At 42.7% G+C, this 25,389-nt stretch overlaps 1 protein-coding gene across 1 annotated transcript in view; it reads left to right on the forward strand.

Annotated features, from left to right (window-relative positions):
• LOC120978619 (RING1 and YY1 binding protein) overlaps window positions 1-25,145 on the forward strand; it is a 64,582-nt gene extending 39,437 nt beyond the window's left edge. The window contains exons 3-5 of the mRNA XM_040406872.1: window positions 11,814-12,530; window positions 17,353-17,448; window positions 18,421-25,145. Coding sequence (XP_040262806.1) covers window positions 11,814-12,530; window positions 17,353-17,448; window positions 18,421-18,673 — 1,066 coding nt within the window. The 3' untranslated portion in view covers window positions 18,674-25,145. The remainder of the gene's footprint in view (window positions 1-11,813; window positions 12,531-17,352; window positions 17,449-18,420) is intronic.
• The last annotated feature ends 244 nt before the right edge of the window (window positions 25,146-25,389 follow it).

Genomic DNA, 25,389 nt, shown 5'->3' on the forward strand with positions numbered 1-25,389 from the left:
TTGGTCAGGTAATCCAGCATCACATTTTTTTTTTTTCTGTAGGCCAGACATTTCAAAAGAAACCATAATCACCGTCCACATGTAAACCATTTCACAGGAGAACTTCTTCCATATGTAGTCAGTCACAAGGACAACGTATGAGGACAACTTAATCCCTAGAAATAGTGCGGGGTTTAGTTACACTGAACATGTGGATGTTATTGAAAGCAGATTGTGTTTGGTTAGGTAGAAATACTCAACAAATTGCATCGAGCCTCTCGGATGGACTTTAACTTGTTAAAATAAGCAAGGATTTTACTGTTCTGCTGGGGACAACGTGAAATGTGAACATTGCTCTAGACTGGTTGCTTGCTCTAAAACATTTAGCACATATTTGACTTGGTTTACTAGAGATCCAAGTATAGAGACAACGTGGATCTAGTTACATTTCCCCTTGGAGTCTTGGGTTTCATTCCATAACTTTGCTGTTCACAAATGTCCTGGAAAGTTTATAGATTGACCATGAATTAAGGTGGATGAGTTACGCTAAATGTGTAATTGGTAAAATCAAAAATTAGATCCTTTAGCATTTTGACTCCACTCCTATTTTACATTGTCCTTTTTTGCCAGTCTGAGAGAGTTTTAGGACTCGTACACGTGACCGAAAAATGGGTTAGGAGGCACAATATGGCAGTGCTTACAGGTCTGTGAACTGTAGGGACTTCATATACCATAATCCAGCTAGGGAGACCTTGTGATGGCTCAACTCTATGCCTGTTTCCTGAGTGCACTGAACCAGACTTGGAACGTAAAACATCTATCACCCTTTGCCACTTATGACTGCAGACCAAGGTGACCATATACCATGCTTGCCAACTTTCCTGAAGCTTCATTCAGGAGGTACAAGTAATTAAACTGTGCACACCGCTGTGTGACTGGAAGTACTTCACGTTGTCTACGAATGATTTAGCACTGGGTTCCCAATGAGAACTACTTCACGGCACTGATGTGTGACAGGAGCTACTTTATGGCACTGCTGTGTGACTAACTACAATACGGCGCTGCTGTGGGATTGGGTCTACTTTTAGGTGCTGCTGTGGTATGGGAGCTACTTTACAGCACTTCTGCTGTGCGACTTGAGCTACTTTATGGCACTGCTGTGCGACTGGAGCTACTTTACGGCACTGCTGTGCCACTGGAGCTACTTTACGGCACTGCTGTGCCACTGGAGCTACTTTACGGCACTGCTGTGCCACTGGAGCTACTTTGCGGCACTGCTGTGCCACTGGAGCTACTTTACGGCACTGCTGTGCCACTGGAGCTACTTTTGGGCACTGCTGTGCGACTGGAGCTACTTTACGGCACTGCTATGCGACTGGAGCTACTTTACGGCACTGCTGTGCGACTGGAGCTACTTTATGGCACTGCTGTGCGACTGGAGCTACTTTACGGCACTGCTGTGCGACTGGAGCTACTTTACGGCACTGCTGTGCGACTGGAGCTACTTTACGGCACTGCTGTGCGACTGGAGCTACTTTACGGCACTGCTGTGCGACTGGAGCTACTTTACGGCACTGCTGTGCGACTGGAGCTACTTTACGGCACTGCTGTGCGACTGGAGCTACTTTACGGCACTGCTGTGCGACTGGAGCTACTTTACGGCACTGCCGTGCGACTGGAGCTACTTTACGGCACTGCCGTGCGACTGGAGCTACTTTACGGCACTGCTGTGAGGCCATACATATTTCTCACAATTTGAGTGACTCTGTGCAGTGGGCACAGTGGTATGGACTTGTCTGCTGACATTACTGTACTGACTCACTGCCTGAGCCCTGAGATTGATGCATTTGCAGACTTGTAGTATCTCCTTCTGCACTTGACTTGGAAGGAATTCTCTCGCTGGTTTTCATTTTTATGAACCCATGAAAGACTTGTTGTGTCGGCTCTGTTTGCACACATCCATCTGTGTTTTTTACTGACGTGCTGGTGACAAAGTTCAGGAACCATAAACTCTGCCGCTGGCAGGCCTGAGCCTTGTGCGTGGTCTTAGGGTGGGTTCACACTAGCGTTGGGGATTCTGTTATGGCTTTCCGTTATAACGGAAAATAACGGAATCAATAATACAGAAGGACGGATCCGTTCTTCTGCCCATAGACTTGTATTATGACGGAAGCCTTTAAAAGGCATTCCGTTTGCTCTCTGTCCTAATAGAAATCTATGGGAATCAAAACGGATCCGTCTGGATCCCGTTATGCAAGACTGAAAACAAAGTCCTGTGGACAGGACTTTGTTTTCCGTCTTGCGTAACGGGACCCAGACGGATCCGTTATGCTTTCCCATAGTCTTCTATTAGGGCGGAGAGCAAATGTAATGCCTTTTAAAAGGCTTCCGTCATAATACAAGTCTATGGGCAGAAGAACGGATCCGTCCTGCTGTATTATGGATTCCGTTATTTCCCGTTATAACCATGTTATAACGGAAAGCCATAACGGAATCCCTAACACTAGTGTCAACCCACCCTTACATGGTGACACCTGCTGTGTCAAGAGCTGTGGGCGTTTACGGGTGAAGGCCCTGTTTGTTCGCCGCACACTTGGCCTAAGATGTTGGATTTGGCATTTGTCTGCGAATATAACAAAAAAATCTTATCTATTAGTTTTTCAGTTTGAGACACAGGGTTAACTCTGTTCTCCCCCCCCCCCCCCCTCCCCCATTCACATGCATAGGGATTGTATAGGAAGCAAAGGTCTATGCCGTTTGTGGGGTCTTCAGACAGATACTGGTGACCCTTTGCATCTTCTGTCTGGAAAGCAGACACAGGGGTGGTTAGCAAAATATGGGTGCTTTCTTCCTAAAAAGAAAAAGTGTGTGTGTGTGTGGTATTACAGCTCAGCCTCATTCACTTAAATGGAGCTTAATTGCAATGCCAGACTTATCCTGCAGACAGATGTGGCGCTGTTTCTGGGAGGAAGCAACCATGTTTTCTAATACTGGACGACATTATAGCATTATAAGGCTATCCAGACCTGAAGATTTACAGTTTGCATTCACGCGGATTCCCCCTGGGTATATCTCCTTTAAGCGTTCTTGCACACGACTGTATGTATTTTACGGATCCGCAAAAATACGGCTGACATCCGTGTGCATTCAATATTTTGCGGACCACCCGGCCTCTAATAGAACAGTCCTATCCTTGTCTGTAATGTGGACAATAATGGGATATGTTCTATTTTTTTTTTTTGTGGAACAGACCTACGGAAACGGAATGCACACGGAGTAACTTACTTTTTTTTTGCGGACCTATTGAAATGAATGGTTTCGTATACAGTCTGCAAAAAGAACCGGAACGGGCACTGGAAGAAAATCCGTTCATGTGCATGAGCCCTAAGGGGCTGGGTAAGCCCGTGCTGCGGGCACCAACCGTAGGCAGTGTCGGACTGGAGTGCCTAGGGCCCACCAGTAAAATGTATTTTGGGGGCCCACCGTACGGATACATTTAAATATTACCTGCTCACACAGCAGCAAGATGCTACCAGATGATTGAATATGAGGGTCCCTGCAGCAACTTTGAGAAGGTAGGTCCTGGGGAGAAGAGGACACTGGTAGCTTTCCTCTATACTAGAAGTCGTCTCAGCTCTGATCGTATCCATAATAATAAACTGGGGAGTTTTTTTTTAATAATCAAGTTTTTTTTATGACCATAGGCTGGTTGAGGTGCTGTACATTGAATATATATATGTATGTAGTGCAGTAAGTCTATTGTGTTATATGCCACTTGTTTGGTACAGGAGGTGGGAGACTAGGGGCCCACCGGGGGATTCCCCTGTACCCCTGTGGGCCAGTCCGAGCCTGACCGTAGGGCCGCCATATGCGGAAGCAGGACCCCATTTACTTGAATAGGGGCCACAATCTGGATCTAACGGTCCACTCTGCAAAAAAGTAGTGCATGCGGCGGCACGGAGAGAAACCCCACGCAAGCACTCCGTTCCGCACCTTCTGGATTGCATCCGTGATGCGGTGCACAAACGGCCCGCACCCGTGTATTGCACAAGAGGTCGGAAGAGTTTGACCCTGTCCTTGGGTGTCACATTTTGCAAAAAGTATGTTTCTTCTTTAACGCCCCCCTCCTGGTTTACCTGTCCCCTCACAGTACTACGAAGGTGCTGTGGCACTTGCACCATAGCATAGCCAAAATTATGTTGCACAGCTTTTGGCACAGGACTTCTACCAAGACGTTCAGCAAACATTGCCACCAGTATAGATGGCGGCAGGTACTTGACAGAACTTATGAGGTGTTCCTACCTGTAGCATTAATATTTTGCGTGCAGGCTAGCTGCTTCCCAGCTAATCCTCTTAACCCAGATGCATAAAGAATCTGAATTATTTTTTAAGTAATCCAGCATGTGCAGGCAGCGGGCATTGTAGTTGCCAGGGTATAGTAGAGGGGACAACATGGCTGTTGCTTCGGGTGTCTCCTGACCACAGTTTTACGGTTCTTTATGAACATATCCTCTACATAGCATGTCACAAGATTCAGGAGGGCAATGCCCATTGTGATCGTTTCTTCCATCCAGACAGTCCTCACAGCTGGCACAGAGGAAACCCCTTCCCGTCAGGCAGGAGTTTTTTTTTTTTGCCTACAGTTCTGTATATTTTACCATGGGCCGTGACATATGCCTTTAGCCACTATTAGGGGGGAGCTTTAGAACTTACTGCCTATTGTTACATTGAAGTCAGCTGCATAGTATGCAGTGAGCTCCCTCTAGTGGTGGCAGTAAGCAATCAATATTTTAGAAAGGGGACTATGTTGAGAGTTTGGAACTCTGTATAACCAAAACATAGCTCCCAATGCTGGAAAGATATATATTAAAGATCACCTGTCAGAAGGATCAACCCTATGAAGCTAGGCATACTTCCTGGTAGGGTTTATCCTGCTAATTAAAATACCTTGTGAAAATCAGTTGAGGCGTTCTGAAGAGAAGACCGTTTTTTTTTTTATGGAAATGAGGGCTGCAGTGTACCAAGGGGTGGGGTCAGCATGGGAAAGATGAAGAGCTAAGGTGCACTGAGGGGCAAGGCCCCGCCCCTTAGCAGACTGAAGCCCTCATTTGCCTAAAGGGTAATTTGTTATTTTTCTATCGGTTACGCCACAACTGATTTTTCAGAAGTCAGTTTTAGTTTTTTTTTAAATCAGTAGGATCACCCTTACCTGGCACTATGCCTGGTTTAATAGGGTTGACCCTGCTGACAAGCGCACTTTAATACATCCTATATTTTATTTTATTTTTTTGTGATATAGAGCTCCAAATCCTCTGCATAAACCCTATTATAAAAGAAAACCTGTTGGTTACCTTCTGCCACCACTAGAGGGAGCTGGCTGCTAACTGTGTAGTTGTTTTCAATGTAACAGTAGGCAGTAAGCTCTGAAGCTCCCTCTAGTGGTGGCTGCAGGCATATGTCACGCAACATTGATCCTGTGGACAGGTGCTCTTTAAGAAATTAATCTGCACAGAATTTTGGACCGAAGGACATGATGGTATAGGGGAGGTGTGTGTTATTTTTGGACTATGGATCTATAATACAACACCTATAGGCTGCTATGGGCCCATACTGTACCCCTGCGAGCCTCAGAATTTCTACAGACCTTCTGACCTTCAATATTTAGTTTTTCTCTGATTTCATATGAAAACAATGGTGGTATGTCCATCGCATTGCATGTTTTGTCGGTCTCTTGACCCTAGGAGGTTTGCTTCTAGGGGAGAGTATGGTATCAAAAAGTGTGTGTGTGTGTGTGTGTGTGTGTGTATATGTATATATATGTGTGTGTGTATGTATATGTGTATATACAGTACAGACCAAAAGTTTGGACACACCTTCTCATTCAAAGAGTTTTCTTTATTTTCATGACTACGAAGGCACCAAAACTATGAATTAACACATGTGGAATTTATATACATAACAAACAAGTGTGAAACAACTGAAAATATGTCATATTCTAGGTTCTTCAAAGTAGCTACCTTTTGCTTTGATTACTGCTTTGCACACTCTTGGCATTCTCCTGATGAGCTTCAAGAGGTAGTCCCCTGAAATGGTCTTCCAACAGTCTTGAAGGAGTTCCCAGAGATGCTTAGCACTTGTTGGCCCTTTTGACTTCACTCTGCGGTCCAGCTCACCCCAAACCATCTCGATTGGGTTCAGGTCCGGTGACTGTGGAGGCCAGGTCATCTGGCGCAGCACCCCATCACTCTCCTTCATGGTCAAATAGCCCTTACTTTCAAAGTTTTCCCAATTTTTCGGCTGACTGACTGACCTTCATTTCTTAAAGTAATGATGGCCACTCGTTTTTCTTTACTTAGCTGCTTTTTTCTTGCCATAATACAAATTCTAACAGTCTATTCAGTAGGACTATCAGCTGTGTATCCACCTGACTTCTCCTCAACGCCACTGATGGTCCCAACCCCATTTATAAGGCAAGAAATCCCACTTATTAAACGTGACAGGGCACACCTGTGAAGTGAAAACCATTTCAGGGGACTACCTCTTGAAGCTCATCAAGAGAATGCCAAGAGTGTGCAAAGCAGTAATCAAAGCAAAAGGTGGCTACTTTGAAGAACCTAGAATATGACATATTTTCAGTTGTTTCACACTTGTTTGTTATGTATATAATTCATAGTTTTGATGCCTTCAGTGTGAATCTACAATTTTCTTAGTCATGAAAATAAAGAAAACTCTTTGAATGAGAAGGTGTGTCCAAACTTTTGGTCTACTCTGTACTGTGTGTGTGTATATGTATATATATATATATATATATATATATATATATATAAGTCCAGAATAGGAACCACTAGTGACTAGGCCATCCATGTGACGCCATACAGGACTTATACATAGGCTTTGTCATGGGCATTGGCCCTTTAGAGATAGACATAGGAAGTGCCTTCTAATTGCAGAATTCCACCGACTTCCTTTTAGAGCAAGAAGTGTCTCCAGCTCAGAGATCGCACTTTGCTCAGGGACGAACGCCACAGATTTAGTTTCTTTTTCCAGAGATGTTCTATGTTCCAGTCCTTATCGGTATCTATAAGACAGCGCTAATTAAAAATGTAGGGTCAAGAGAACAGGCCATCGTAACAAGATTCTTCTGCAGCAAGTTGCTAAGCACTTGGTGACAATTACCCTTGACTCCATGTTTCCTTTCTTTTATACGCCTGGGCTCTGCTTAGAAGCGCACTTCATGCTGTAGACTAGATGGAGGCGATCTGAGGCTTATAAATGGCAGCGTAGAGAATTTCAAGAGTCTCTGAGCACATTTCCTGGGTTCTGAAGAGTTTTTGACTTACGTTGTAGAATTATTTCAATCTGGCACCGGCGGCATAGCTGCTGGATCATCAAACCTTCTGGATAATCAAGCGGGGTCAAGTATGTGTTCTGTATCCATATTCCAGCACTGAACGGCCTACTTCTCTGCTGCTGTAGAAAGCTTGAAGGATCATCTACCTCGCATGTTCGCTTTGTCTGCTCTGCCCTACCCGATTCTCGATCTGATTGTTATACCCTGCTGTAATTTGGAGCCATGGTATGACCAGTTTAAAGGGTTTGTCCAAGAGTAGAAAAACATGACTGTTTTCTTCCCAAAACAGTGCTGCAATTGTCCATGGGTTGTGTCTGGTATTGTAGCTCAGCTCCATTGAAGTGAAGGAGATTGAGCTGCAATACCAGGCGCAGTCCCATTGACAGGTGTGGCACCATGAACCAGCATTGACAACTGCAGTGGGAGACACCAAGGGGATGGACACAATGCTGACATTGGCACTGGTTCATCCCGGGGCAATGGAGAGGATGAGACGCATCTTCTTGAGGGCAATTCCATCGATCATTTTGAATATAAGATGGACCATTTTGGACCAGATGTTGGGAATGGGCACCAAATATAATAAGTTTCCAATTTAGATTTGAGACTGGAGGGTCGTTTTGAGGCCAGGACATGACATCCCGATAAGATGTTTGGTGTCCTTTGTTCGACTAGTTCTGATGGCTGACACAAATCCCAGGATCGGGGTGCTAAAGATTTTGGAATGTTTTTGGAATTTTTGTTAATATTGTCGTTCTCTAAAGTGCCTTATCCTTAGTATCTCTCCTCTGTTTTATTAGCCAGACAGGTTTTCAAAGCATTGACACCTTGCAATCCAATTTCCTTACTTTTCACCCACCATGGTTTGTCTAGTCATAGGTCAATGAACTCTTCCCCTTTGACCTATTGGCATTTTTGATGATTAAGTTTTATTATATCAGCAAGGTACACCGTCCTTTTTCTTAGCACTGCACATGATATATTGTTCATCCTTACTAACCAAAATTGCCCTAGGTGATAAATACACGGTTGTGAGAAAGGTAATTTGACCAGCCATGTCCTCTCTGATGAACAAGTCAACTTGGTTCCTTTAGTACGTCTTTTATATTGCCTAGTTCTCGTCACAGGTCTGACAAGAGCTGAGCCACATATGATCCTATTAGCATTAATATTTAAATGCCGACTATTGCTCAAACATTTTAGGGTTTTCCAAGAGGTTACTAGTGGTGCCTCGATTGGTCGGGCAGATATCGACTGTTGGTGGAGTTGAAATACATTAGTCTGTGGCCAGCTTTGGACATCAACCTCTCTAGAACCCAATCTTTCCTTGGTGGACAGAGTAACATTGCCTAAGTTGTGCCACTCCGCACCAAACTTTTGGCACAAACTAAGCCAGCCGGTGGGTTGTGCAAAGTTAGACAAGAGTCTGAAGCTGTGCCAAATTTATCATCCAGGACATGAACCACTGTGATAAATTTGCCATGTTTTTCAACTGTCTACTCCAGAGCTGGTCATACACATTCGATGTGTGTCGGCCGTGTTGTGCTCAATGTAAAATCACAATAGAAATAATGCTTCAACCAAACAAATATGGCTGCTTTCCTTTGTTTAGGTGTCTGGTGCCCTTTAAAGGGTTACAAACTATTCAAAAAACATTTTATATGTCTTAGAGACGTATCAAAAGTTTAGATCGATAGGGGTCTGAGACCCCACCGATCTTTAGAACAAGAGGAGAGAAGTGCGTGCTTTTTCTCCATGCTGCACAAGATGGGCTCCATAGAAGTCCATGGTCCTGCCTCATTCCATCCTCCGCAGTGAGGAGAGAGAGAGCGTGATATGTGAGCGCTTCTCTCCCCTCGTTCTAGGGATCGGTGGGGATTTCAACACTTAGACCCCTACTGATCAAAATTTTTGATATGTCTTATGACATATCAAGTTTTGGAAAAGTTAATGACCCTTTAGAGAAATAGGAACTATACATGTCCACTAGTTTCTCTGGGTTCTTGCACTGCTACATAGGCAGCATTTTGGAGGGGAGGCGCAGGAAAGAGGATGGGAATGGTGGTTGTGGCCATGGTAGTGGTTCATGGTGGCTGCCCTTACTTCATGGGGCCGTGCAGTGAATGGAGGGCGCACCCTTTTCTCTCTCAAAGCACTCCTTGATGTTGTAGCTTCTGCCTGGTGTTAGGTGGGGTACCCTTGATGTTGGGTAGATGAGTACAAGGCTGGATGCCCTGACGGTGCAGGCAATGCAACGGTTCGCAGCAGTGCAGGTGTCGGGTGCTAGATCATAAGTAGGCCTGTGTAGAGTAACAAGTCCCACAAGCTTTACTGAGGTACTCTTGGCAAATAACAGTTGTGAGGAAAAGGTCAGTCTCCAAATTACACAATCTTTCCAAGGCTGTGTAGTCTGTCAAGTCCAGACAACTTCCCAAATTGACCAAAGGCATGCAAATCAATAATATGTACTGAAGTTCCCACAGCGGGTGTAGATCTTCCAACAGGTAACTAATCTGTTGTAAAAGTGTGGTGGATGCCAGGGGCCATTAACCCATTCCACAAGCGCAGTCCATAGCCATAAACAAGTGTTGCCTTTGCTATCACGCACAGTCCTGTGTGGCCCTATACCATCTGAATATCTATCCTCTTTCTCTCAGGAGTGTGGCACGTCCTTACCATGATGGAGAACCTCTGTAGAAGGCCTCATACTGCACAGACTCGTGCAGCTCCTAACATTTCAGCTGCCAGGGCTAGACTTACTGGATGATGCAATAAGACTACACAGCTCATCCCTTGGAGGGGACAGGGTCCAGCCAGCCTCCTGCCAAGAAGGGCACAATAACTAAGCTCTTTTCCCATTTCAGCTCTTGGAATCGCATTACACAACAGTGGAAATACATTAACCCTTAATAGCCAATGTTAACCCTTGGCAGTGATGCTCCGGGTCACTGCACATATGTTCTCTTTTAGCCAACATGTGGAGGTTTAGACTCGTTCTCTAGGGGCTTTGAATCTCCTGAAACCTTAAACCAAGTGAATAAATAGAGTATCCTTAAGGTTAACATCTTGTCTTTTGAAGACCGTTAGATTAAAGAAGGTTTCTGCTCAGCACTCCTAGCGCCAAAACCCCTCAGCATCCAAAGGCGAATAAAAATTTCGGGGGTTGTAATGAGTGATCCAATTCTCCAAGATCCATCACCGGTTATACTCGTCCTCCCTTCCTCTCTTCTCACAATTTCAGTCAATAAGTATAAAATCTGTCACTCCTGAGACAAAATAATCATCCCGACTCCTTGGAGACGAGCGGCAGCACCTATTGTGTAGAGTAATGCTGTGCCGCGATGGAGGCACTGCTCGAAACTGACGTGCTTTGAATGGGAGATTAGCTTTGGACGCTTTCGCCTCTTCTCAGACTTTAAGTATCTTCTTTCAATTGTTCCACTGATGGAAAGTAGCACAACGCGGCTGATACTTCTCCTAGCCGCTCCCGCTGTCTGACCGTTAATGTGCTGCCGACCATATCCGTGGAATCTTTTCATGACCATATGTATACTGTAGGCAACCCCCCTCCACACACACACATGAAAGCTCAGTTTGGCCAAGTGTGCAAGTGTTCTCCATGAGTAGAGTGGACTAAAGCCTGCATTAGACAGGCAGATCAGCAAGCGATTCCCTTCCGGCAATCGCTTGCTATCTAGAAGAGGAGACTGCAGCTATTACATGCAGCGATCTCCCCTGCAGTATGGGGAGGGGCGATCACCATGCCATCTCTCGTCCCCATACTGTTTAGTGGTTTGCTGTTAGACCGCACAATCTGCCTCTGGCAAGCGCAGATTTTTTATCGGGCAATCGACAGCATTATCACACTGCAAGATGATCGCAGTATGGCCACCCTTTAACGTATAAGTACATAATACTTGGAACCGAACCAGAGTTTGGGAAATTGTTTTTTTTTACAGTACAAATTAATTTGTGAAGTTATTGGGCGAAGTCTCGCAAAGCAATAACTTCGGCTCATCGGAGCCAATACATTCTAATACTGTACGGAGCTCCCTGTTAGAACGAAGTCGATTCACTCATTCCTAGTTGTGATAAGTTTATCCCCTTTCAGGAAAAAATTGCATTCTAGAGCATTTCTTAACATGAATTTAGGGAGCATATAGGAAATTGTCTATGGGAAAGGTATGCAAGTGGTTTCCCAGGGCTTCAGTTTCTGTAAAAAGGCCACCTGCAGTTTTTAGAGAAAAATGGAGCCTTTACTTCTGGATCATTTGACTTTGTGAGCCTATCGTAGCTTGGGGGGAGCGGTTACTTAATCTTATTGAAGACGTGGTGTTGTATGGAGACTTATTTTCAGGCAATGCTTCATGGAGGAAAATAAAAGTATGCAGATGAGCTCAAAATGAACAAAAAATAAAGTAAGATCTGTATCGTTTGCCTTTTTTGAGTATCTCTAATATTTCCATTTTGTGATTCTTTCTAGGAAGCCAAGAATAAACTCCCAATTGGTGGCGCAGCAAGTTGCCCAGCAGTATGCCACCCCGCCACCTCCAAAGAAGGAGAAAAAAGAGAAGATTGAAAAACCCGAAAAGGAGAAATCGGACCGAGAGAAACTAGAAAAGGAAAAGCCGGAAAAGGAGAAACTGGACATGGAAAAGCTGGACCGAGAGAAAATGGAAAAGCTGGACCGAGAGAAAATGGAAAAGCTGGACCGAGAGAAAATGGAAAAGCTGGACCGAGAGAAAATGGAAAAGCTGGACCGAGAGAAAATGGAAAAGCTGGACCGAGAGAAAATGGAAAAGCTGGACCGAGAGAAAATGGAAAAGCTGGACCGAGAGAAAATGGAAAAGCTGGACCGAGAGAAAATGGAAAAGCTGGACCGAGAGAAAATGGAAAAGCTGGACCGAGAGAAAATGGAAAAGCTGGACCGAGAAAAAATGGAAAAGCTAGACCGAGAGAGATTAGATCGTGAGAAGATAGACAGGGAAAAAATGGACCGGGAGAAACTGGAGCGTGAAAGGCTAGACCGTGAGAAGTTAGACAAGGAAAAGATGGACAGAGAAAAAACCGAGAAGGGGAAGACTGATAAAGAGAAACCTGGAAAAGAACAGAAAGTCGAAAGGGAGAAGCATGAAAAGGAAAAGCCGGAGCGGGAGATTACTCCAAGTGTGGTCAAAAAGACAACTTACAAAAAGACACGGTAGGTGCAGGGCATTATGCAGCCACCCATATTTGAGTTTCTGAAGCCCACAAAATCTTTAGAACATCTGATGTCCTCTGGCACTGCCATTTAAATGTCTCAAAAATGTGCATTTGGTATACATTTACATACACCAAACTGAGTTGGAGGAGGCTTCACTGTGTAGATCAGGCATCCTCTAGCTGTTGTAAAACTACCCACAATGCCATGCTGTAGGCTGATACCTGTAGGCTGTTCGGGCATGCTGGGAGTTGTAGTTTTGCAACAGCTGGAGGGCTGCAGTTTGAGGATGCCTGGTGTAGATAAATATGGTCTTTATCAGGTGGTGGCTGTCGCCCAGTCACACCCTCATGTCTGAGCAAAACCTTTCTAGGAGAGATGAACTACATAACGTTTTGTCTAAGTCTACTCTTTCTCATCTTTCTGTGATACAGAGTGGTTTCCCCCATGCAGGTTCACCACCCAAGGGGATAAAACGTAGCCTAAACTTGGTCATTGATGCTACATGTCCCCCATAGCAGGTTCAGGAGTTACATTGATGGTATGTTCGACCTTGCTCTGAAGATGTTGGTCAGATGTGACATGTGAAAATCTTTTTGAACCTAATAGGCACAAAATTGCTTGAAGGGGTTTTCCAAGAGCTGAGCAGTGATACCCATGGATCAGATACTGATGACCAATCCAGAGGATAGGTCATCAGTAAAAATATATTGAAAAAACCTTTTAACTAACTTCCCTGAAGTAGTCCTTCAACCTAACTCATTAACTTGTCTCATTATCTTGTGTTTATCAATACCAACTAAATAGATAGACATTATTTTGGTTATAATGATCCAGGAACAAGGGTTCTCTATAACATTGGGGGTAGAAGGTGTGAACTGGAATATCTATATTTTTGATAAAATCTATGACCGAGTTCCCGAAAGGAGCCTCCAATGCAGATGTGAACATGCCCTTGCCCTAGATCTACATAGACATGTTTATGTTAAAGCATGGGATGCAAATGAGCTCTTAGCCAGCTCTGCCACCAGATTTAAGGCAGCTACCCTATTAGTCAATGTTCGACCCTATAAATAGACAGAACTCTGATATTAAATAAGCTAGTATCTCATCTGCAGACAGCTGTTTCTAAGTGATTGCCCCTCATCTCATCCAGTTAAGCCAGTAATCTCTGCTCTGCACTGTTGAGGAGCAATCGCCTCGGAGCAGATGTCTGCAGATGAGATGCTGGCTTATTTAATATCGGTCATGTCTCAAGGCCTATTTATAGGGTCAAATATTAACTTCTAGGATAGCTGCCTTACGTCTGGTGGCAATAGTGGCAGAGCTTGCTAAAGAGGACCTTTTACCAGAATAAAACATCTAAACTAACTATACAGACGCGTAGAGCGGCGCCCAGGGATCCCCCTGCACTTACTGTTATACCTGGGCGCCGCTCCGTTCTCCGGTTATAGCCTCCGGTATCTTCATAGTTAGGCTCCACCCAGGGGAATTTGCCGGCGTCTCATTCTTCCATGCTGTAGCGCTGGCCAATCGCAGCGCTCAGCTCATAGCCTGAGAGAGAAAAAAAACTCCGGAGGCTATAACCGGAGAACGGAGCGGCGCCCGGGGATAACAGTAAGTGCAGGGAGATCCCTGGACGCCGCTCTACATGTCTGTATACTTAGTTTAGATGTTTTATTCTGGTGAAAGGTCCTCTTTAAGAGCTCATTTGCATCCCTTTCTTCCTAGAATTCCAAAGGCGCATGTATGGCCTATAAGTTTCCTCGCGCAGACGAAGACTCTCTCTCCCCAAGAAGAACTGCCCTAAATTAGCAATAAAGATATATGAATAAATGAATCCACACAGAATGCTGGACCTGAAAACGACATGATTATAAAAAGTGGAGATTCACTTGAAGGGTCAGAAGGGCAGGGAAGGCATATCAATGTTAGGTCATGGTTATCCTCTCCACTAGAGGGGCAATGGTCTGAAATGTAAAGGGATTGTGTCATCAGAAAGTGACCTGCTGTTTAAATCACTTTTTTTTTTTTTAGGTTTAACACATTTAAGATCATTTTTGATATTTTTAATTGTCCTTGTTACTTTTTATATTTAAAGCTAAAACCAAAAATTCTGCAGTTTTCGCACTGGCCACCATGTCTTTATAATAGGCGCCACTTCTTGGTCTGTACAGATCACTTTACTGCAGTTATCTGCTTCATTCTAATCCTGCCTGTAATGATATCACCTCTGTGTATAAGATTAGACATGATCCACCATCCACAATAGGGAATTGTCAAATCTTATCTTCTCTCCTTGCACAACGACCCCTGCACAGGTTACAGAGCATGCCCAGAGAAGTCAATAGGGTCCCCTCCTATCCATTGTGTTTATGGCCCATGGGCAGGGGCGTAACTACCATCGCGGCAGACCATGCGACCCAGGACAAAAGGGGGCCCAGTTGGGATCATCCCCTCTTCTACTGGGGGTGAAAACTTGGTCAGGACTCTACCCTCTAAAGGAAAAACTTTTAGCAAATAAGGCAGTGGAAAAAAATGTCCCAAGGGTCAGTGAAAGGTGTTTAGGCAGAAACCCTTCTGTCCTGTGTGGGGGGGCCTGGTTTGATCCTTGCTATGGGGCCCTTACTTCTCTATGTACGCCACTGCCCATGGGGCTGCAATAAAGCAATTGTTTTTAATGCTGTTAAGAACATCTCAGGCAAGATGGCCGCCCCAATAATCAGGAAATAGAATAAATCTGCAATCAGAAAATAAAAAAAGATTAGAAACAAATTAGAGTTGTGTTGCCATCTGGTTTTAACTAGTAGATAACATTTTTGGTGACACATTTCCTTGAACTGCACAGACCACTCTGGTAGGTCTGATAATGTGTGCCCTGTCCGAGGATAGGCCAAGACAAACGCCGTGCTCTTCTTTTCGGAAAAATCCTATGCAGCGTTCTGTAGCTTCTGCATGAATCTGGTAGGCCCCAAAGAGCAAGGGGTAGGAAATAGCAGGGAAATTGTTTTATCCACAGTAGAAAGCCTCCTACAGAGCGGCCTCTCCTGTCACGTACGCGATGAGAGCAGGGAGCGTGCGCGCGCGTTACACGGTTCAGTAACTGGAAGAATTGCGACACTATAATTTTCTCCTTAGTCCCAAATCGCTGATCGCTTGAATTCTGGTCCCGGTTTATTTAGAAGCTTTTATTAAGGCTGAGAACAGAAAACGGGGCCCCGCTTACATCCCGGACAACAAACATTCAGTTTTCTATAAGTGTAAATTGTGTCATTGTAAACATGGCAGGCCGAGCAGCTGTACGAATTAAGGCGAGGAGTGAAAACCCTTATTGTGCCGAGAATAAAAGTGTCTTTGTTTGCGCTCTCGTGTGAGGAACGTTCTGAATTCGGGGCTGAAGAGCCCATAATTACTTTACATTGGGAGGCTGTGTATGCGCCGCCACGGGTTCAATGGCTAATTTACATTCCAAAACAGAGGAGCCGCGGAATTCTGGGAGATATTGGCCACTGGATATTTGTACGTGGACGAGAAGGATGCTTTTGTGTGTGCGGAGAATGCGCTTGGCTCGGAGCTTCCCTTTTAAATCTAATATTACAGCCCCGTGAGGCGTCACTTCAAAAACTGTCATTGGGCAACAGCCTAATTGGGATTATTAGTGGTGGGGCTATAAAGGGGAAGATAAAGAAAACTCCCTTAAAGGGACCTGTCCGGGATTTTATAACTATGTTGAAAGTAACGGAGCCCTCAACGTGTTCACACTTCTTGAAAGCGCCCATCTCATTCTTTTGTCACGACATGTAAAGAATAGACATAGATTAGGAAGACTAAACCCTGAAAGTGCACACAAAAAAATAAAAAAAAACACTTGCACTTCCTAACTTTTCTCATTCTACTAAAAGTTAATAGGTACACTATTTGCATTTAAAGGGATACTGCATAAAAAATACTAACTAACTGGGATATCCTGTCCAACACTGTTCCTTATTAAAATCTAAAGGAAAAAGTCTTCTCCATTTGTCCTGGAGACCTAATTTTTACTGCTGCCCCTTTTGTTGTGAAATATGAAGTTTAGGAAACCTGTTGGGACAATCAACCATATTCTTTTGGTCCCCAGCTAAAGATGGACATCACCAGGAGGAGACCCCTAGCTGCTCAGTCAGATTTCAAGAACTTTCTAAAAGTCTTTTTAGTTCTGTTCAAGGATATGTTTAGTGTCCCTTTTTTAAGTGGAGTTATTCCCTCAGTGGAAATAAAATTTAAAGGATTTATCTGTCCAAAAAAAAACCTTTCTTTTTTTCTTTTACTTAACTCATCATCAGGTAGGTTATAAAAGTATGTTTGGTGGGGGTGAGGAGGGTCTGACCTCCGGCAACTTGAACATTGCCAAGAACAATTGGCTGAAGATGAAGAGAGCAATTGTCTGGAGAGCAGGGCTAGTAGATGCCTCCCCATAGAGATGATGCTTCCAGTAATCTCTCTGAATCTCCAGCCAAGAACTGGGTTTAGGGACCTAACTTTTTTTTATAATTTCTTTTATCATTGGATTATAGAAGGTAGATTAAAAATGGATGGTCTTGGGTTAGGATGAACAAAATCTGCCTTATATTGCTATGTGATAGTTTTACCTGAGTTGACTTTCTCGCAGTTGATGGGCCATTAGACCAAATGGAACTTCAACGATTATCACGTTTCCTGTGGCGCAGACAGAACCACGCCAGTCCGGAAGCCCGTGATTGGCATTGCACAGCTTAGTCATAGCTTGACACAATGGGCATTGACAGATTCTAACTGCACAATGTTGTTGGTTGTATCCCCACAGACCAAAGCCGGATATACACAGAAACCCTGAAAATGAAATGAACAGTATTCAGTCCGCAAATGCAACAAAGATCAGTAACTTTAACCACACTTCAAGGTGAGTTGGAGGAACAGTTCAAGTGAAGGTGAAAGGATTGTCCAGAAGCCCTTTAAGAGATCAAAGAAGTCCATCAGCAATAGACATCCATGCCGTGTAGATAGATGTCCAGATCCCACAGTGTGTCATAACAATGCTCAGGGCTAGTCACTACGGTGGCCCAATTGCTTGTGTCAGGGCCCCCAAGAACATGCTTGATGTCTCCAGTCATCCACAAAACAAATGTGCTCCCATGCAGAGATAAGCAAACCTTTTCAGATTAGGCTCATTTCAGGCTTGCCAAATTTTTAACAAAATTTTGTTCAGACACGAATCGATTCTGAACACTGTCCTAAAGTAACACAAGTAAAGTTGACTAAGGCTACTTTCACACTCTCGTTTTGGCTTTCCATTTGTGAGATCCTAATACATTCTGAATGGAAAAGGACCCGCTAAGAATGCATCAGTTTGCCTCCGTTCAGTCACCATTCCGCTCTGGAGGCGGACACCTGCAGCGTTTTTCTGTCCGCCATGTGGTGCGGAGCCAAACAAATCCGTCCTGGCACACAATCTAAGTCAATGGGGACGGATCCGTTTTCTCTGACACAATCCGGCACAATAGAAAACTGATCCGTCCCCCATCGACTTTCAATAGTGTCCAAGACGGATCAGTCATGGCTATAGAAGACCTAATACAACCGGATCCATTCATGACTGAATGCATGCGGTTGTATTATTGTAACGGAAGCGTTTTTGCAGATCCATGACTGATCCGCAAATAAACGCTAGTGTGAAAGTAGCCTAAATTCGAAAGGGGTCTATAGGGCACGTTGACCCACAGATCCCCTCCTTGTTACTATTGAAAAGTAGAGGCCAACTGATTTCAGTGCATTCAATGTTGTTCTTCTCTCTGGTCTACATTAGGAACATTCTTGAAGGTTACTTAGGTCTGAGAGCAGTAATTCTGTACTTTCTTTTTTTTACTTACCACAGGCCCAGGCTGAAGAACGTGGACAGAAGTACTGCACAGCAGCTTGCAGTAACGGTGGGCAATGTGACCGTAATTATCACAGACTTTAAAGAAAAGACTCGTTCTTCCTCCACCTCGTCCTCCACAGTCACCTCCAGTGCGGGCTCGGAACAGCAGAACCAGAGCGGCTCTGGCTCAGAATTCACAGACAAGGGTTCCTCCCGTTCCTCAACCCCCAAGGGCGATATGTCCGTTGTGAACGACGAGTCTTTCTGAAAGAAACACAAAACATTGCACATACATTGGGCAGAAGAGACTCTGAATCGTGGTCAGGAATTCCCAGTCACCCGCCTGCCCCGTCTCTTTCTATTCCTGGATTATTATTATTTTTCTTTTTTTTGTTCAGACTGAATTTGGTTTGTTCCTTTCCTGGACCCTAATGAGTGCTCCTCCCAAGACCACTTCTGCTCATCTTGGGAACCTGGCAACCATCATACCGTCAAGAATTGACTCTTAACAATTGCGTATTCCATTATTTTATAGCATTTCCCGAGCAATCAATTGGTAATTGGATGTGCACCTAAATCTACTTTTTATACAGATCTACTGGTTTTCTTTTTTTTTTTTTTGGGATTTATTTATTGCATTGTCAACTCCTTTATTTGCCGAGTCCTATTTTTTCCCATGTTTTGCCCACCTCCAGCTCCTTTCCTGTAATACAGCATATTATCAATTTTTATACATCTATATATATATATATAAAATATATAAATATATATATAAATAAATGGTTATTTAAAACCGATACATAGAAAAACACTGGTGCTTGATACACTGTGAAGTGAAATTTTTAACACGGGCCCGAAAACTAGATCATTGTCGCGTTTTGGTGCCAGGAATTTGTGTTGGTCAGTATAGGATTGAGGGTGTAAGAAGATGGTGACAATAAAAAGTGTGAACCTTCCGCTTTGTTCCAGCCTCTATACCAACTTGTGTTTCCCGTGTTGTCCACTTAGGGCATTGGCGAACTATTAGTGTTTATGGCTTTGTGAAAATAGTAGAAGGATGGTTTGTAATAGTCACAAATATGTATGTGAAAAGAAACGCAAGATGGTGGTCTTTTCAGTCGATGTACATTCGTACTGTGATTGAGTCAGCCTAGGCTTCCATAGGAATGACCACCCTTGTAGACACCATTTGGTGGCATGAGCATCTATTGGGGTTGTAGTGGGGTTGCCAGTTTTCCACTTCTGTACCTCTTTATAGAGTCGTGCAATATGTTTCAGAAACTCTGAGTATGATGGGGCCCATGCAAATTTTTTACGTGGTTAGAAATATACCTTTGGGCTTGGCAATAGCAAGAGCACGTCCCAAGAGTGTCCAGAGCCTGCGTTGGTGCAATATCAATGAGACAGTTGCCCTTGATTGTTGTTTTCCCATTATATTTCTTCTGGGCCAGATGAATAAATGGGTAATCCATCCAGGAACCTGGGCCCAGGACAACATGGTCAACGACCCCGGGTCTAATTTGGTTCAGAACAATTCTTCCAATGTATACCAGACCCTATGGTTGCATTGCATTGGGAGATGCCTAGTGGTGGTACAATCATTTTGTAGATTGACGCTTGGACCTGTCATCTGTTGCTTGAACCAGTATTTACCCTGCTGATTTGTTGAGGCACAACCCGTCATACATTCATGAAACCAATCTTAGAAATATAAGATACCAGTGAGTGTATGATGGTTTAACCAACTGTTTTGAGATGGCAATTGGCAAACCACGTTGTCCCCTGTGGACTGGCCACATTGGCCGTACTGGAAATTCTCTGTACAATATAACCAACCTTTTATTCTAGTTCCTATGCCTCAGACTGTTGTCATGATAGGTGATGGCTCCTGAAGACGTACCGAAACTTTATATGTATTTGTGACTATTACATGTTGCCTTGAAAAATTGGTTCCTCTTGCGTTTATTTAGCGGCCACTTCATTTGAAAGTGCCAGTAACCCAATTTATTCCCGTGTCAGTTGGTAGATATGTGACTTTGCAAGGACTAATTATATAGCCGTATCAAGCCACTATAGAACATGAGTTTAACAGAAACCACAATTTTTAAAAAAAGGTCACTAGAAGATTAGATGTAGACTGGTTTGTTGGTTGTCATGGACAACGGTGCACTTATGAACCTGGTAACGTAATTAAAATCCTACATCTGGCTATTAGTTGAAAAGACGTAACTACTTGGACGAAGACCTCACATCAATTACTTTAATAGGCTGTTACCTAAATTATTGCATATGCAATGTCTTGGATTCAACCCATCACCTACACAGAATGGAGGGAGTCATTTTGAGGACACATTATTTGGTTTATAAGGCCTCAAGATACTTTACTGTGTGTAGATGACTGGTCCATTAAAAGTCAGTCATTTCAAATTCTTGACAAATTCCAAAATTGGACAAAGAAAAGGCTTCTTGTAACATTCCAAAAGTATGTACCATGTTCATCATGCTTGTAAGAAGTCTTATGTGAAGATGTTTTCAAAGTGTAGTTTTGTCAGTGGGGAGATCACTCTTGGGTTAGGTTCTAAAGAGGCTTGCTCTGAGAATGGAATTAATTTAGTCACATTTGACTTATTGCATCCACAAAATGGGGGCCACGGTGGTTTTCATTGTGGAGTAACATCTTCTACAGCTTGGCCATCACAGAAACGTTTGTGCCCCAGAATACACTGTGTCAGTAGAATTCTACTGTACATTTTAAATGCTGAGGAAGTTGGGACCCATAAGTTTTACCAGGAATTCTGCTTCCGTCATTATGTGCAGTTGTAGATTTACTGACAAAGATTGATATATGTGACTTCGTAGGAACAATCTTTAACCAATGTAACCTTGGTTTCTGAAAGCCACATCCTCATTGTCCTCTAAGATTTCTAGTCTTAATTGCACTGGACCTTTCTCAGTCTTTGCATAAAAAACACAGTTCTGCAAGATTTCCTCATCTTCCGCTTGGGCTTATGATTTTTTTTTTTTTACTAGTACTGCTAAGTTTCCTCTATTTCCTTGAGCTCAATATCCAACCTATGACCTTCCAGAAGTCATAGTTGTCCTAACACTTGTCGTGACCATTTTCTTAAGTTGTATGGATGGCTTTGTCATCAAGAGCTTGTCTGCTTCTTGGGGAGATGAAGAACACAGCTCTATGGTAACCATAAATGGCTGCCCATTGTGGATCTCTGGTTAAGAGTTGGAGTTCTGTAGGAGCTGGAGAGTCATGGGTTGTAGTCCACTAATCTTGAAAGTTCCAGGATTTTTTTAGATCAAATAATGAATTAACATTTCATAAGGTTTACTTTCCTTCCCAGCCTTAAAATGGTGAGCTGAGGTGGGCTGGTGGATATGTCTAATTTTACCTTCTTTTTTTATTTTTATTTTTTCAGTTTGCTTATGCTTTGGGTTTAGGCACCTTTAAAATATATATTTTTGTGAATTTTACAAAATGCCTTTTCTGGGAAAAAGTTGTGTTTTATGGTTTACAGCCTTTACTTTTTGTTTGTATCGCAAGGTAAAACATAACTTAGATATTTTATGGATGTGATTTACGCTGTGGTAAAAGTCTGAATTCTTGGAGTTACATATTAAACCTATGCGTGTTTCTCTACCATAAATTTGATTTCTGCTCCATGTCAAGTCATTATAGTTTTTAATGGAACCGTACACCCTGGTTTAAGACAATCGGCACGTGTGTGCGCGCACGCTGCTAACCCATTGTATCCGTGTCAACCTTGTTGTGATGTATTGGCAAATTCAATTGTCAAGTTTCTTTCTGGTAATGGATATATTGACATTTGATAACATGTGGCCTCAAGAGAATACCCAACTGGTTGTCCATCCTCAGATGACTATAATTTATTGGCTTGTGTGATGTTCTGGCAAATTCTTTTCCTCTTAGAGTGGGTAAAGATGAATTATACAAGTTTACCTGTGTTGGTAAAACATGCTACTCAATACATAAATTAAGTATACTTGATAGTACCTCTGACAAACATCTTAAGGTGCTCATATGAACACCTGTTTGGCCATCAGCCATTACTCCAAATTCCCCCATGCACAAGTAGTGAAATCCAACACGCCTTATACTTTCCCCAGACATCTGCCACCTGGAAAGAGTCGAATACACATTAGATAATTAACTGGTCCAGCCAAAATCTGTGGATTCATCCAGCTTTCATCTAATGTGCATGGGCATCTACCATGTCCCAGTCTCTTCACATTCAATTAAAGTTAATTTATTGAGAATCATATGACCAGTTCAAGTAGTAGCCTATATTTTCATGTTAATTTGAAAGTGTGGAGGCGCTCATCATCTACACTTTGGGTCTTAGAGTCTAAGTGGACCACTAATCTACTGTAAAGCAAGAGGGTTGTTTTTGGGTTAAGGTGTCCTGTTGTTGGCCCCTAGAAAAAAGAAGAGGACCCAGCAAACTCTTTTTTTAGACTAGGAATATAGTCATCTTTGGCCTCAAAGAATTGTCCTCAAGAGTAGAAGGATTTGGATGGACATTCAATTTAACAACCCACATTTTTGTCCAAATTGGACATTAATGAGCTTAAGCCAAGGTTACACATTGTGTCCACGTTCTTCTTTAGTTTGGATACATCTATGGCTACGTTAGTGGCTCCAGCTGTTGATCCAAACTTCTAGAAGGAACCTAGACGTTGTAGTGATGTGCACAAGCCAAAGAATGTGTGATCTGTTGGTGGAATTTGCCCTAAAGGGGGTGTGCCAACTTGTAGATATTGATGACCTTTCCGCTGGATATAAGAGCATGTGGGTCCACCACCCGGCAACCCCACCGATCAGTTTTTTTTGACAGCTGCTAGCACTGGAAACAAAACAGTAGATGGAGCCAGAAGCAGAAGTCTTGGTCCACTGTGTAGTGGTGTACTGCAGCTCGGCATGACCACTACACAGTGGACAGTTTCTGCTTCTGGCTCAATCCACAGTTTTCTTTCCAACACCTACAAAAAAATTGCTGATTGGCAGGGGTGGCACGTTTCCATACCCACAACGATCTGATATTGACGAGTTATGCACTGGAAAGGTCACCAAGATCTACAGACTGTAAACCCTTTTAATAAAGGTGTCCTACATAACTAACCTGCAGTGTATGTAACGACTTGTACAGCTGAATAACCGGTTTATATTCTAAATTGTTTCTTGTGCTGTATATTCTGTAAATGTAGAACATGAAATCTGTTTTCTCAAAAGGAACTCTTTAAAAAAAAAAAAAAAACATTTTGAAAATTGTCTTCTTCCTTCCCCGGGTTGGTATTCATTTACAGCTGGTAACAGAACCTTGTAATTGTGGGTAAATATGGCCCTAGGAAGGTCCGCTGGCACAGGGCTATACCACAGAGCACAGTGTTTCATAATTTTTTTTTTTTTTCTTCAAATATCACTGAAAATAGCTATCTTTGTGCAAGTTAAAGCATCACATTATAAAATAGTAAAGCCTTCAAAAATCTTTTTCTTTTTTCCTCCCCCTTCCATCAGAACACTTGGTTTGGTCCAAAACTGTCTTTAAAGTTTTCCCGTTGCCTTTGTTCTCCACATTTAGAGCCACTTCAATTTTCATAACCGCATTTTCCCTAATATTATAATACGGGATTTGCTTCCAGAGTATGCTCTATTAAAGGTCTACTGCAAGCAGAATTTATAGGGTTAAGCCTAGTGCAGGTTCTGCAGGGGCGGGACTTGCTGAAAATGTTTTCAATGCTTGCACCATGTTCTGCCCATGCAGGCCCTGCAGTAGGCATAACATAGTATATCAGTTCTGCCTGTAGTGTTCCTCTAAAATGACTCCAAGATGGAGGTCCTAATACTCGTCTGTCCGTTCACTAAGAATTTGGCCAGTGAACCAGTTCGTAGTGAGTCGATAGGCCGTAGTATCATGCTCGCTTCGGCTATGGGTGCACTTTAAATAATTGACCCCGCTGTGTGTGTTATCACCTGCCTTACTATTTTGTTTCTTTGTCTTTAAGCTTATTGTATCTTAAATTATTGAAAATTTTAATAATTGCTGACTATATAATAAACTTTTTTTTTATTTTTTTATTTTTTTGTGTGTGTATGTAACCAAACATGGTTTCAGAGCCAACATTTAGATAGACATTGAAACGTAGAGGTTTTCAATGCACAATCAATTTTGTTGTTATGTACGACTTGTAACCTTTATTTACTGTGTAAAGCTGGTTACATTCTGTCTTTATTAATTTTTTTTTGGTCTTTTTTCTTTTCTTTTTTTCCGCCAAGTCCTATAGAATGCTTGTTTGTCAGACATGATCTTTGTAAACCTTTTGGCTTGTATTCTGCTTTTGACAGTTCCTACTGTACAGTCTTTGAAGCATCTAGGATTTCTTTTTCAGCCTTCTTAATTTTTTTTGGGTTTTTTGTTTTACTTTACGGTATTTTTTTTTTATATTCATGCTTAAAAGTGTCAGTTGGTGGTTTTTTGTGAAATGGTCAGAAATTCACAGGTCTTTAAATGTTTTCAGAAGAAAAGATTTTTATTAAACACTGCTTTTTGTCTAGCAAAATAAAAAGATGTTAATATATTACTGTTGCTAGCATGTGCACGGCCGTCCTAGAAGCCTCTTTATCTTTTTTCGTTTCCTTTTTTTTTTCCTTTTGTTTCCCGCTTTAATTAGAAATGTCTATTTATGAATCTCTTGCTTGTAGTTTTTTTTTTTTCACAAATAAAATAGTAAAAATTTAATTTTAATAGCCATGTTTTATTGAGTTGCATTTTTTACTATTGGGTCGAAAGGGGGAACTGGATTTAAAAAAACTGCTTCAAACATGGGTTTTCTTCAAATAAGCACCCTCTCTGTCCATTGGTTGTGTGTGGTATTGCAACTCTGCTCCTCAAGTCAATGCGCAATACCACACACAACCTGTGGACAGGGGTGGCACTGTTTTTTTTTTTTTGT

The sequence above is a fragment of the Bufo bufo genome, chromosome 9 (assembly GCF_905171765.1).
Source record: "Bufo bufo chromosome 9, aBufBuf1.1, whole genome shotgun sequence".
In the NCBI taxonomy this organism is placed as follows: domain Eukaryota; kingdom Metazoa; phylum Chordata; class Amphibia; order Anura; family Bufonidae; genus Bufo; species Bufo bufo.